Raw genomic sequence first — 11124 nt, forward strand, 5'->3', positions numbered from 1 at the left:
AATATTCAGACATGTTTCAAATAACTAACAGTAAACTAACAGTAGCGAACTCCAGCTGTACACAGAGCTGTGTCTGGGATGCGCGCACAGAGATGACGTCATGAGTTCAGAGGTCTTGTTTACAAACTGATTTCCTTGTTACACACACAGCCCCGGATGTAGACAACAGGTCCTGGAAGATGCCCAGAAGCAGATCTAGTGATTCATAAAAGAAATGAACGAGTTTCGCGGCAATAATGTGTTATTTAGACGCTGCATCGTCTGTGTCCCGCGGTGCCCCCATTCGCTACCATTATATGGGTAAGCGGCTCGCACAAAACTCCTAATATCTTCCAAAGGACTCCAAATGACACCAAACTTTTCTGGGTGAGTATACGACCATAAAAAATGCCAGAAATAAGGTCCAGGTTGTAAAAAACGAAACTTTCCCTTTAAGGCTCAAAATTAGGTGCACAAAGAATTGAAACTGATTCCTGACGGTGAGAAAAAAGAGTATGCCCGGAACTAAGAAAATTGCTATAAAAAAGTCAGATCTAACACTTTTTTTTTACCTATGTGTTGTAATGCATTACTTCCATCCCTGTTTTTGAGCGTTGCACTTTTGCTTATTAAAAACTGGAATACTTTGATTTGACGTTATGATTGTTTGAATACCATATTTTACATCAGTAACTAAGGTTTTGTTGTCTGCGTTGTGTTTCAGTGATGGGGATGAGAAGCGCTCCGACAGCCAGCCGTCTCTGTGTGATGGCAGTAAACTAGGCAGCGACGACTCTCTGGCTGAATATGGAGAAAGTGTGGACATCCAGTTCAACGAGGACGGCTCCTTTATCGGCCAGTACAGCGGTCGAGGACCCGCTCCCCACGGCAACGAAGGCTCTGACCCAGCCTCTCCAGCTAACGCAGTCCCCCCTCCACCTATCGCTCCATCCATGTCTAGCATCCTCAATCGGCCCAGCTAGACCAAGTCACACTTACACATCGCAGAAGAATAGAAACACATGCATGCCTGCAACAAAACACAATGGGACAGACCACTACTGAGACCACTGCCTGTCTGAACACCTGCTAGAGAACAACCAACACTCTCACTAACACACACACACACACGCAAACACTGCTTTGATGCCACTTCACTCTGATGTGAGGAAATAAGACAGAAGGAGGAGGACATAAACCAGCTGCATCAGCTGCTCATTTTGAATTACATAACAGAAGTCATGCGAATAACATTCTACAGTTTTCTCATATTTGAGGTTAATTAGGTTTTTTTGTTGGTGACTTGAAAAAAGTAAAATATTCAAATAATGCATTCCATTTTTGAGTCATAAACCTGAGGAAGTAACCACTAAAAACTCGTTTGGCTTATTTAAACTTGTAATGTAGTTTAATGAAGATACTGGATTAAATCACATTCAAATATATGATCTAAGGGTACGTTGATGGACTGGCAACTTGTCGACGGGCTGGCTCCAGGTCCCTTGACCTCGAAAAGGTTTAAGATGAGTAATAAATCTGAGTTATTTAATAAAGCTGAATTACTTGAATTTTAGTCAGTGTCAGAGGTAGTTATGCTGTTCTAAACTGGGTTAGTTAATGTTTAGCATGAGTATCTTCTTTTTTAATCAATTTGGTCTCTGTTTACATAGAAAAGTGCTTTCTGATTGGATGGTGCCATAGTTTTTATGTTGTACACAACATACGGTACCAATGAATCGTAAATGCTTAAAAATAAGACAAATTGGCTTCTTTCCTTGGTCCAGTTATTCCTGAAGATGTCCAGTAATCTTTTATTTAAGCACAGAAGACTTTTGGTGACCTGCATGACTGAGAATGTGCACCAACAACATACCAGTTACTAAAAAACTATTGTTTTTGATGAATCATTGATCTTAAAACTAACTGTAGTTGCTAAGAACATAAAAGGATGTATACAAACAGACTCAGGATTTTGAACAGTTGATGCAGCTGAGTCCAGTAGCAGAAGTAGTAGTGTTACTAACTGTGTCAGCCTTTATTTTATTTTGTACAAAAATTTAAGCCTCATTTAGTTTTCTTAACATAGTTAAGGTATCATTCATTTCTCATGTAAAGGTGACTATCAATTATCTTTTACTAAGAAGCGCATTTTTATAAGTGATTTATACTCATTTGTGTGCATGCATCAGGGACTGGTATACCAACTTGGTCCCAATTCCAAGATACATGTCAGCCTTAAGGTTTTTCAAAAGGCTTTAGTTGATTTTTTAACCATTAAGTTCAAAGCATGAATGTTATTTTGAATGCCCTTCTTTGCGAATGTCCACACTTTCCACATCTGTCCTCTGGCCTGCAGTGATGCAGTGAGATTTGTTGGCATAAGAGCCTCCCCCCTTCTCACCTTCTGTCCATCAATCACTCATTCATCTCCAATATAGGACCAGGCAGTTAAAGTCACTCCCTTAACTGTTTATACGTTACATTTTACGTAATACTGAGTGTGCATTTTTAAACTGGTGAAGATTTTTTCTTCACTTGAATGTGTTTTATAAGTTGCAGTGTGGTGAACTCTGCAGTGATATTAGAGTCAACGCAAACAACTGCATGTAATTGACTTTTCAGAGCAATGTCTTAGTGCTTGATTTCAACATGCAAAAAGGGAAAAAAAAGTCTGATAACCCAAAATAAGGCTTGATTTTACATGATACCCTTATCAGAGTAGTGCGATGCTCTGAATATTTGACGTGCCTCTCAGTTTTTGTAGTGCGAAGTTTATAGAATGAAATGGGCTCAAAGTTTTAATTTATTTAGTCACACTATGTATATGGCCAAAAGGTGGAGTCAGTGTTCACTGCTGTAATGAAAGTGTAAGCCTGTTTCCACACAGCTGCTTACAAGGGATTCAGTGCTTCAGAAAAGTTTTGCTTCTTCGGTTAAGGGTCAAATGTGAGACAGAAAGATACTCCTATATGCACACACATGTTCTGATGCTTACATCAAGTGCAGGACTATGGAAACCATATGGAGAACAGATCCTTGTACCAAAATGGACTTCTTAAGGACAGAAAGAGAGGACAGAAGCAGATTTTTTTTTTAAAGTGCAGCAATCCAGAGCTAAGTTGTCAGGACTACAGAATCTGTTTTCATTCTCTTAATGTAAATAAAACCTTGAGATTGTCATTTTTTATTTCTACTACTTCTTTTATAAAATGATCAAACTGCATTTTTTGTTTATCTATTTATTTGTGTGGTTTTGTACTGCAGTATTCCTATACTGCAGCATATGTATAGTTATAATCCCCCCAACCAGAATCATTTCTTTAAGTTTTCCTATTGTGTCACTAACCTGTAGTAGCTCAGAGCTTGCTTAGAGAAGAATAGTATCATAAAGAACAACCTTCATCAATGTTCTGTATAGTGCTTAGAATCACAGAAGATAATACAAATTATTGAAAAGTCATAAATGTCAAAACTCCTGCATCTTCCCAAAGTAGATGCGTCTCAGATTTACTGGACTCAGCAGAGATGTGTTGAGGTTTCCTGCAGCCCCAGATGAACCTGCACTGGATTTCAGGGACGGTTTATCATGGCTTCAACTGTGCCAGACAAACCCACTCGGGCAGAATATTTGATGAAGGATGTGACAGAAGAGGATATATACTACAATGCTGAGTTGTGCTCATGAACCTGCCTGTTGCATTGTGCGCTGTACTGTATTTGACAAACTTACTCCAGACTTTAAACTAATAAATAATCAAGGACATATACTGGACAGACCTGAGCAAGTGACTCTTTACTTTGTGTGAGTGTGTATGTTTGTGTGCTGATGTATTTAGTAAAGTAAAAAATGTCTCTGCAAGCCACAAAAACTTGAATTCAGGCTCCAGGTATTAAAAGCATTGAGTGGTGAACATGTCTCCAAAAACATGGTACAATTGGTGATAGGGAAGTTCTTATTTTTATATTAGAACCGCAATTTGTAGACGGTCCCCAAGTTAACGTCATACTGCCAGTTGCATATTGAACATCGTCTTTTCTGCAGTTTAGAGCTTCGGTTTGATGACAGTTGTCTTGTAGCCAGGCTACCCTACATTCCTCTTTTGATGGACTAAGGGAAGGCCCAGCACAAAACTCATGCCCTGTGTGAGGGTCGAACTCACGACCTTCAGGTTATGAGACTGACGCGCTGCCTACTGCGCCAACGAGGCCACGAAAGACCAAAAGGCATCGATTGTTGGGGGCACATGGACTTACTAAAACTCTCCTTTACCCGGCATACGTAGTTGAATACCCGTCGGGCAGGTGGCATATGGCATGTGCAATGTCAACACAAATGGAGGTCCAGAGAGCAGCTGAGGTATCATCCTGTACAAGTTGTTTTAGCAAACAGTACCAGGCTACCCTACACTCCTCTTTTGATGGTCTGAGGGAAGGCCCAGCACAAAACTCATGCCCCGTGTGAGGGTCTAACTCACGACCCTCAGATTATGAGACTGACGCGCTGCCTACTGCGCCAACGAGGCCACGAAAGACCAAAAGGCATTGATTGTTGGGGGTACATGGACTTTCCAAGACTCTCCTTTACCCGGCATACGTAGTTGAATACCCGTCGGGCAGGTGGCATATGCCATGTGCCATGTCATGGCATGTGATGCCATGCCCTTAGCTTCTAGCATCTAGCTAAAGACCACACTATAAATGAAAGTAGGTTGTTTATCTATTCCAAGAATTTTTAGCGTCTAGCTAAACACTACACTATAGGTGGCGTTTTTGGTCAATGTGTAATAGAAAAAAGGACAGAGCCTGGTCAAACAGCCATTCAGGAGATTACAACTAGCTCCAACGTCCCCAACAGGTGTTTTGAATGTTCCAACACAAATGGAGGTCCAGAGAGCAGCTGAGGTATCATCCTGTACAAGTTGTTTTAGCCAACAGTACCAGGCTACCCTACACTCCTCTTTTGATGGTCTGAGGGAAGGCCCAGCACAAAACTCATGCCCCGTGTGAGGGTCGAACTCACGACCTTCAGATTATGAGACTGACGCGCTGCCTACTGCGCCAACAAGGCCACAAAAGACCAAGAGACATTGATTGTTGGGGGTACATGGACTTTCCAAGACTCTCCTTTACCCGGCATATGTAGTTGAATACCCGTCGGGCAGGGGGCATATGCCATGTGCCATGTCATGGCATGTGATGCCATGCCCTTGGCTTCTAGCATCTAGCTAAAGACCACACTATAAATGAAAGTAGGTTGTTTATCTATTCCAAGAATTTTTAGCGTCTAGCTAAACACTACACTATAGGTGGCGTTTTTGGTCAATGTGTAATAGAAAAAAGGACAGAGCCTGGTCAAACAGCCATTCAGTAGATTACAACTAGCTCCAACGTCCCCAACAGGTGTTTTGAATGTTCCAACACAAATGGAGGTCCAGAGAGCAGCGGAGGTATCATCCTGTACAAGTAGTTTTAGAAAACAGTACCAGGCTACCCTACACTCCTCTTTTGATGGTCTGAGGGAAGGCCCAGCACAAAACTCATGCCCCGTGTGAGGGTCGAACTCACGACCTTCAGATTATGAGACTGACGCGCTGCCTACTGCGCCAACGAGGCCACGAAAGACCAAGAGACATTGATTGTTGGGGGTACATGGACTTTCCAAGACTCTCCTTTACCCGGCATACGTAGTTGAATACCCGTCGGGCAGGTGGCATATGCCATGTGCCATGTCATGGCATGTGATGCCATGCCCTTGGCTTCTAGCATCTAGCTAAAGACCACACTATAAATGAAAGTAGGTTGTTTATCTATTCCAAGAATTTTTAGCGTCTAGCTAAACACTACACTATAGGTGGCGTTTTTGGTCAATGTGTAATAGAAAAAAGGACAGAGCCTGGTCAAACAGCCATTCAGGAGATTACAACTAGCTCCAACGTCCCCAACAGGTGTTTTGAATGTTCCAACACAAATGGAGGTCCAGAGAGCAGCGGAGGTATCATCCTGTACAAGTAGTTTTAGAAAACAGTACCAGGCTACCCTACACTCCTCTTTTGATGGTCTGAGGGAAGGCCCAGCACAAAACTCATGCCCCGTGTGAGGGTCGAACTCACGACCTTCAGATTATGAGACTGACGCGCTGCCTACTGCGCCAACGAGGCCACGAAAGACCAAGAGACATTGATTGTTGGGGGTACATGGACTTTCCAAGACTCTCCTTTACCCGGCATATGTAGTTGAATACCCGTCGGGCAGGTGGCATATGCCATGTGCCATGTCATGGCATGTGATGCCATGCCCTTGGCTTCTAGCATCTAGCTAAAGACCACACTATAAATGAAAGTAGGTTGTTTATCTACTCCAAGAATTTTTAGCGTCTAGCTAAACACTACACTATAGGTGGCGTTTTTGGTCAATGTGTAATAGAAAAAAGGACAGAGCCTGGTCAAACAGCCATTCAGGAGATTCCAACTAGCTCCAACGTCCCCAACAGGTGTTTTGAATGTTCCAACACAAATGGAGGTCCAGAGAGCAGCTGAGGTATCATCCTGTACAAGTTGTTTTAGCAAACAGTACCAGGCTACCCTACACTCCTCTTTTGATGGTCTGAGGGAAGGCCCAGCACAAAACTCATGCCCCGTGTGAGGGTCTAACTCACGACCTTCAGATTATGAGACTGACGCGCTGCCTACTGCGCCAACGAGGCCACGAAAGACCAAAAGGCATTGATTGTTGGGGGTACATGGACTTTCCAAGACTCTCCTTTACCCGGCATACGTAGTTGAATACCCGTCGGGCAGGTGGCATATGCCATGTGCAATGTCATGGCATGTGATGCCATGCCCTTGGCTTCTAGCATCTAGCTAAAGACCACACTATAAATGAAAGTAGGTTGTTTATCTATTCCAAGAATTTTTAGCGTCTAGCTAAACACTACACTATAGGTGGCGTTTTTGGTCAATGTGTAATAGAAAAAAGGACAGAGCCTGGTCAAACAGCCATTCAGTAGATTACAACTAGCTCCAACGTCCCCAACAGGTGTTTTGAATGTTCCAACACAAATGGAGGTCCAGAGAGCAGCGGAGGTATCATCCTGTACAAGTAGTTTTAGAAAACAGTACCAGGCTACCCTACACTCCTCTTTTGATGGTCTGAGGGAAGGCCCAGCACAAAACTCATGCCCCGTGTGAGGGTCGAACTCACGACCTTCAGATTATGAGACTGACGCGCTGCCTACTGCGCCAACGAGGCCACGAAAGACCAAGAGACATTGATTGTTGGGGGTACATGGACTTTCCAAGACTCTCCTTTACCCGGCATACGTAGTTGAATACCCGTCGGGCAGGTGGCATATGCCATGTGCCATGTCATGGCATGTGATGCCATGCCCTTGGCTTCTAGCATCTAGCTAAAGACCACACTATAAATGAAAGTAGGTTGTTTATCTATTCCAAGAATTTTTAGCGTCTAGCTAAACACTACACTATAGGTGGCGTTTTTGGTCAATGTGTAATAGAAAAAAGGACAGAGCCTGGTCAAACAGCCATTCAGGAGATTACAACTAGCTCCAACGTCCCCAACAGGTGTTTTGAATGTTCCAACACAAATGGAGGTCCAGAGAGCAGCGGAGGTATCATCCTGTACAAGTAGTTTTAGAAAACAGTACCAGGCTACCCTACACTCCTCTTTTGATGGTCTGAGGGAAGGCCCAGCACAAAACTCATGCCCCGTGTGAGGGTCGAACTCACGACCTTCAGATTATGAGACTGACGCGCTGCCTACTGCGCCAACGAGGCCACGAAAGACCAAGAGACATTGATTGTTGGGGGTACATGGACTTTCCAAGACTCTCCTTTACCCGGCATATGTAGTTGAATACCCGTCGGGCAGGTGGCATATGCCATGTGCCATGTCATGGCATGTGATGCCATGCCCTTGGCTTCTAGCATCTAGCTAAAGACCACACTATAAATGAAAGTAGGTTGTTTATCTACTCCAAGAATTTTTAGCGTCTAGCTAAACACTACACTATAGGTGGCGTTTTTGGTCAATGTGTAATAGAAAAAAGGACAGAGCCTGGTCAAACAGCCATTCAGGAGATTCCAACTAGCTCCAACGTCCCCAACAGGTGTTTTGAATGTTCCAACACAAATGGAGGTCCAGAGAGCAGCTGAGGTATCATCCTGTACAAGTTGTTTTAGCAAACAGTACCAGGCTACCCTACACTCCTCTTTTGATGGTCTGAGGGAAGGCCCAGCACAAAACTCATGCCCCGTGTGAGGGTCTAACTCACGACCTTCAGATTATGAGACTGACGCGCTGCCTACTGCGCCAACGAGGCCACGAAAGACCAAAAGGCATTGATTGTTGGGGGTACATGGACTTTCCAAGACTCTCCTTTACCCGGCATACGTAGTTGAATACCCGTCGGGCAGGTGGCATATGCCATGTGCAATGTCATGGCATGTGATGCCATGCCCTTGGCTTCTAGCATCTAGCTAAAGACCACACTATAAATGAAAGTAGGTTGTTTATCTATTCCAAGAATTTTTAGCGTCTAGCTAAACACTACACTATAGGTGGCGTTTTTGGTCAATGTGTAATAGAAAAAAGGACAGAGCCTGGTCAAACAGCCATTCAGGAGATTACAACTAGCTCCAACGTCCCCAACAGGTGTTTTGAATGTTCCAACACAAATGGAGGTCCAGAGAGCAGCGGAGGTATCATCCTGTACAAGTAGTTTTAGAAAACAGTACCAGGCTACCCTACACTCCTCTTTTGATGGTCTGAGGGAAGGCCCAGCACAAAACTCATGCCCCGTGTGAGGGTCGAACTCACGACCTTCAGATTATGAGACTGACGCGCTGCCTACTGCGCCAACGAGGCCACGAAAGACCAAGAGACATTGATTGTTGGGGGTACATGGACTTTCCAAGACTCTCCTTTACCCGGCATATGTAGTTGAATACCCGTCGGGCAGGTGGCATATGCCATGTGCCATGTCATGGCATGTGATGCCATGCCCTTGGCTTCTAGCATCTAGCTAAAGACCACACTATAAATGAAAGTAGGTTGTTTATCTACTCCAAGAATTTTTAGCGTCTAGCTAAACACTACACTATAGGTGGCGTTTTTGGTCAATGTGTAATAGAAAAAAGGACAGAGCCTGGTCAAACAGCCATTCAGGAGATTACAACTAGCTCCAACGTCCCCAACAGGTGTTTTGAATGTTCCAACACAAATGGAGGTCCAGAGAGCAGCTGAGGTATCATCCTGTACAAGTTGTTTTAGCCAACAGTACCAGGCTAACCTACACTCCTCTTTTGATGGTCTGAGGGAAGGCCCAGCACAAAACTCATGCCCCGTGTGAGGGTCGAACTCACGACCTTCAGATTATGAGACTGACGCGCTGCCTACTGCGCCAACGAGGCCACGAAAGACCAAGAGACATTGATTGTTGGGGGTACATGGACTTTCCAAGACTCTCCTTTACCCGGCATATGTAGTTGAATACCCGTCGGGCAGGTGGCATATGCCATGTGCCATGTCATGGCATGTGATGCCATGCCCTTGGCTTCTAGCATCTAGCTAAAGACCACACTATAAATGAAAGTAGGTTGTTTATCTATTCCAAGAATTTTTAGCGTCTAGCTAAACACTACACTATAGGTGGCGTTTTTGGTCAATGTGTAATAGAAAAAAGGACAGAGCCTGGTCAAACAGCCATTCAGGAGATTCCAACTAGCTCCAACGTCCCCAACAGGTGTTTTGAATGTTCCAACACAAATGGAGGTCCAGAGAGCAGCTGAGGTATCATCCTGTACAAGTTGTTTTAGCAAACAATACCAGGCTACCCTACACTCCTCTTTTGATGATCTGAGGGAAGGCCCAGCACAAAACTCATGCCCCGTGTGAGGGTCGAACTCACGACCTTCAGATTATGAGACTGACGCGCTGCCTACTGCGCCAACGAGGCCACGAAAGACCAAAAGGCATTGATTGTTGGGGGTACATGGACTTTCCAAGACTCTCCTTTACCCGGCATACGTAGTTGAATACCCGTCGGGCAGGTGGCATATGCCATGTGCAATGTCATAGCATGTGATGCCATGCCCTTGGCTTCTAGCATCTAGCTAAAGACCACACTATAAATGAAAGTAGGTTGTTTATCTATTCCAAGAGCTTTTAGCGTCTAGCTAAACACTACACTATAGGTGGCGTTTTTGGTCAATGTGTAATAGAAAAAAGGACAGAGCCTGGTCAAACAGCCATTCAGGAGATTCCAACTAGCTCCAACGTCCCCAACAGGTGTTTTGAATGTTCCAACACAAATGGAGGTCCAGAGAGCAGCTGAGGTATCATCCTGTACAAGTTGTTTTAGCAAACAATACCAGGCTACCCTACACTCCTCTTTTGATGATGTGAGGGAAGGCCCAGCACAAAACTCATGCCCCGTGTGAGTGTCGAACTCACGACCTTCAGATTATGAGACTGACTCGCTGCCTACTGCGCCAACGAGGCCACGAAAGACCAAAAGGCATTGATTGTTGGGGGTACATGGACTTTCCAAGACTCTCCTTTACCCGGCATACGTAGTTGAATACCCGTCGGGCAGGGGGCATATGAAATGTGCCATGTCATGGCATGTGATGCCATGCCCTTGGCTTCTAGCATCTAGCTAAAGACCACACTATAAATGAAAGTAGGTTGTTTATCTATTCCAAGAGCTTTTAGCGTCTAGCTAAACACTACACTATAGGTGGCGTTTTTGGTCAATGTGTAATAGAAAAAAGGACAGAGCCTGCCTACTGCGCCAAGGACATCGCGCATTAGTCGATGTAACTCATCCAGAAATGATCAAAATCACCCGCGACATCGCGAGAGCCAGCACGGGAACTGCACGAAAAAAAGCCGTCTCAAGCGGGAGTTCGCGAGTTCGAGCCCTGAGATGAGCCCGGGGACGCACGAAAAAAAGCCGTCTCAAGCGGGAGTTCGCAAGTTCGAGCCCAGGGACTGCCGATAACGAGAACGTGTTTTTTAAGAGTAAAAACAAATGAGATGGTAGAAATAAAGGTTAATTCTACACATTTTCTTCCCTAAGCTATGTCCAATTTGTGACAGTTAGCCTTGTATAGATTCTAAAGGATC

The 11124-nt window shown here is 44.3% G+C and overlaps 1 protein-coding gene and 13 non-coding genes across 15 annotated transcripts in view; 1 reads left to right on the forward strand and 13 right to left on the reverse strand.

The window, feature by feature from the left end:
• Positions 1 to 3747, forward strand: part of l1camb (L1 cell adhesion molecule, paralog b) — a 66853-nt gene extending 63106 nt beyond the window's left edge. For both annotated transcript variants that reach the window (XM_061735758.1, XM_061735759.1), the window contains one exon: positions 704 to 3747. In XM_061735758.1, coding sequence (XP_061591742.1) covers positions 704 to 962 — 259 coding nt within the window. In that variant the 3' untranslated portion in view covers positions 963 to 3747. The remainder of the gene's footprint in view (positions 1 to 703) is intronic.
• A 367-nt stretch (positions 3748 to 4114) lies between these two features.
• Positions 4115 to 4187, reverse strand: trnam-cau (transfer RNA methionine (anticodon CAU)). The gene has a single exon. It is a non-coding gene; the product is annotated as a tRNA-Met (tRNA).
• Positions 4188 to 4429: 242 nt separating this feature from the next.
• On the reverse strand, positions 4430 to 4502 carry trnam-cau (transfer RNA methionine (anticodon CAU)). The gene has a single exon. It is a non-coding gene; the product is annotated as a tRNA-Met (tRNA).
• A 472-nt stretch (positions 4503 to 4974) lies between these two features.
• Positions 4975 to 5047, reverse strand: trnam-cau (transfer RNA methionine (anticodon CAU)). The gene has a single exon. It is a non-coding gene; the product is annotated as a tRNA-Met (tRNA).
• Positions 5048 to 5519: 472 nt separating this feature from the next.
• On the reverse strand, positions 5520 to 5592 carry trnam-cau (transfer RNA methionine (anticodon CAU)). The gene has a single exon. It is a non-coding gene; the product is annotated as a tRNA-Met (tRNA).
• Positions 5593 to 6064: 472 nt separating this feature from the next.
• Positions 6065 to 6137, reverse strand: trnam-cau (transfer RNA methionine (anticodon CAU)). The gene has a single exon. It is a non-coding gene; the product is annotated as a tRNA-Met (tRNA).
• Positions 6138 to 6609: 472 nt separating this feature from the next.
• Positions 6610 to 6682, reverse strand: trnam-cau (transfer RNA methionine (anticodon CAU)). Its single transcript has one exon. It is a non-coding gene; the product is annotated as a tRNA-Met (tRNA).
• A 472-nt stretch (positions 6683 to 7154) lies between these two features.
• On the reverse strand, positions 7155 to 7227 carry trnam-cau (transfer RNA methionine (anticodon CAU)). The gene has a single exon. It is a non-coding gene; the product is annotated as a tRNA-Met (tRNA).
• Positions 7228 to 7699: 472 nt separating this feature from the next.
• trnam-cau (transfer RNA methionine (anticodon CAU)) lies at positions 7700 to 7772 on the reverse strand. The gene has a single exon. It is a non-coding gene; the product is annotated as a tRNA-Met (tRNA).
• A 472-nt stretch (positions 7773 to 8244) lies between these two features.
• On the reverse strand, positions 8245 to 8317 carry trnam-cau (transfer RNA methionine (anticodon CAU)). Its single transcript has one exon. It is a non-coding gene; the product is annotated as a tRNA-Met (tRNA).
• A 472-nt stretch (positions 8318 to 8789) lies between these two features.
• trnam-cau (transfer RNA methionine (anticodon CAU)) lies at positions 8790 to 8862 on the reverse strand. Its single transcript has one exon. It is a non-coding gene; the product is annotated as a tRNA-Met (tRNA).
• A 472-nt stretch (positions 8863 to 9334) lies between these two features.
• trnam-cau (transfer RNA methionine (anticodon CAU)) lies at positions 9335 to 9407 on the reverse strand. The gene has a single exon. It is a non-coding gene; the product is annotated as a tRNA-Met (tRNA).
• Positions 9408 to 9879: 472 nt separating this feature from the next.
• Positions 9880 to 9952, reverse strand: trnam-cau (transfer RNA methionine (anticodon CAU)). Its single transcript has one exon. It is a non-coding gene; the product is annotated as a tRNA-Met (tRNA).
• Positions 9953 to 10424: 472 nt separating this feature from the next.
• trnam-cau (transfer RNA methionine (anticodon CAU)) lies at positions 10425 to 10497 on the reverse strand. Its single transcript has one exon. It is a non-coding gene; the product is annotated as a tRNA-Met (tRNA).
• Positions 10498 to 11124: the final 627 nt, after the last annotated feature.

Source organism: Cololabis saira, chromosome 12 (assembly GCF_033807715.1).
Source record: "Cololabis saira isolate AMF1-May2022 chromosome 12, fColSai1.1, whole genome shotgun sequence".
Classification (NCBI taxonomy): domain Eukaryota; kingdom Metazoa; phylum Chordata; class Actinopteri; order Beloniformes; family Belonidae; genus Cololabis; species Cololabis saira.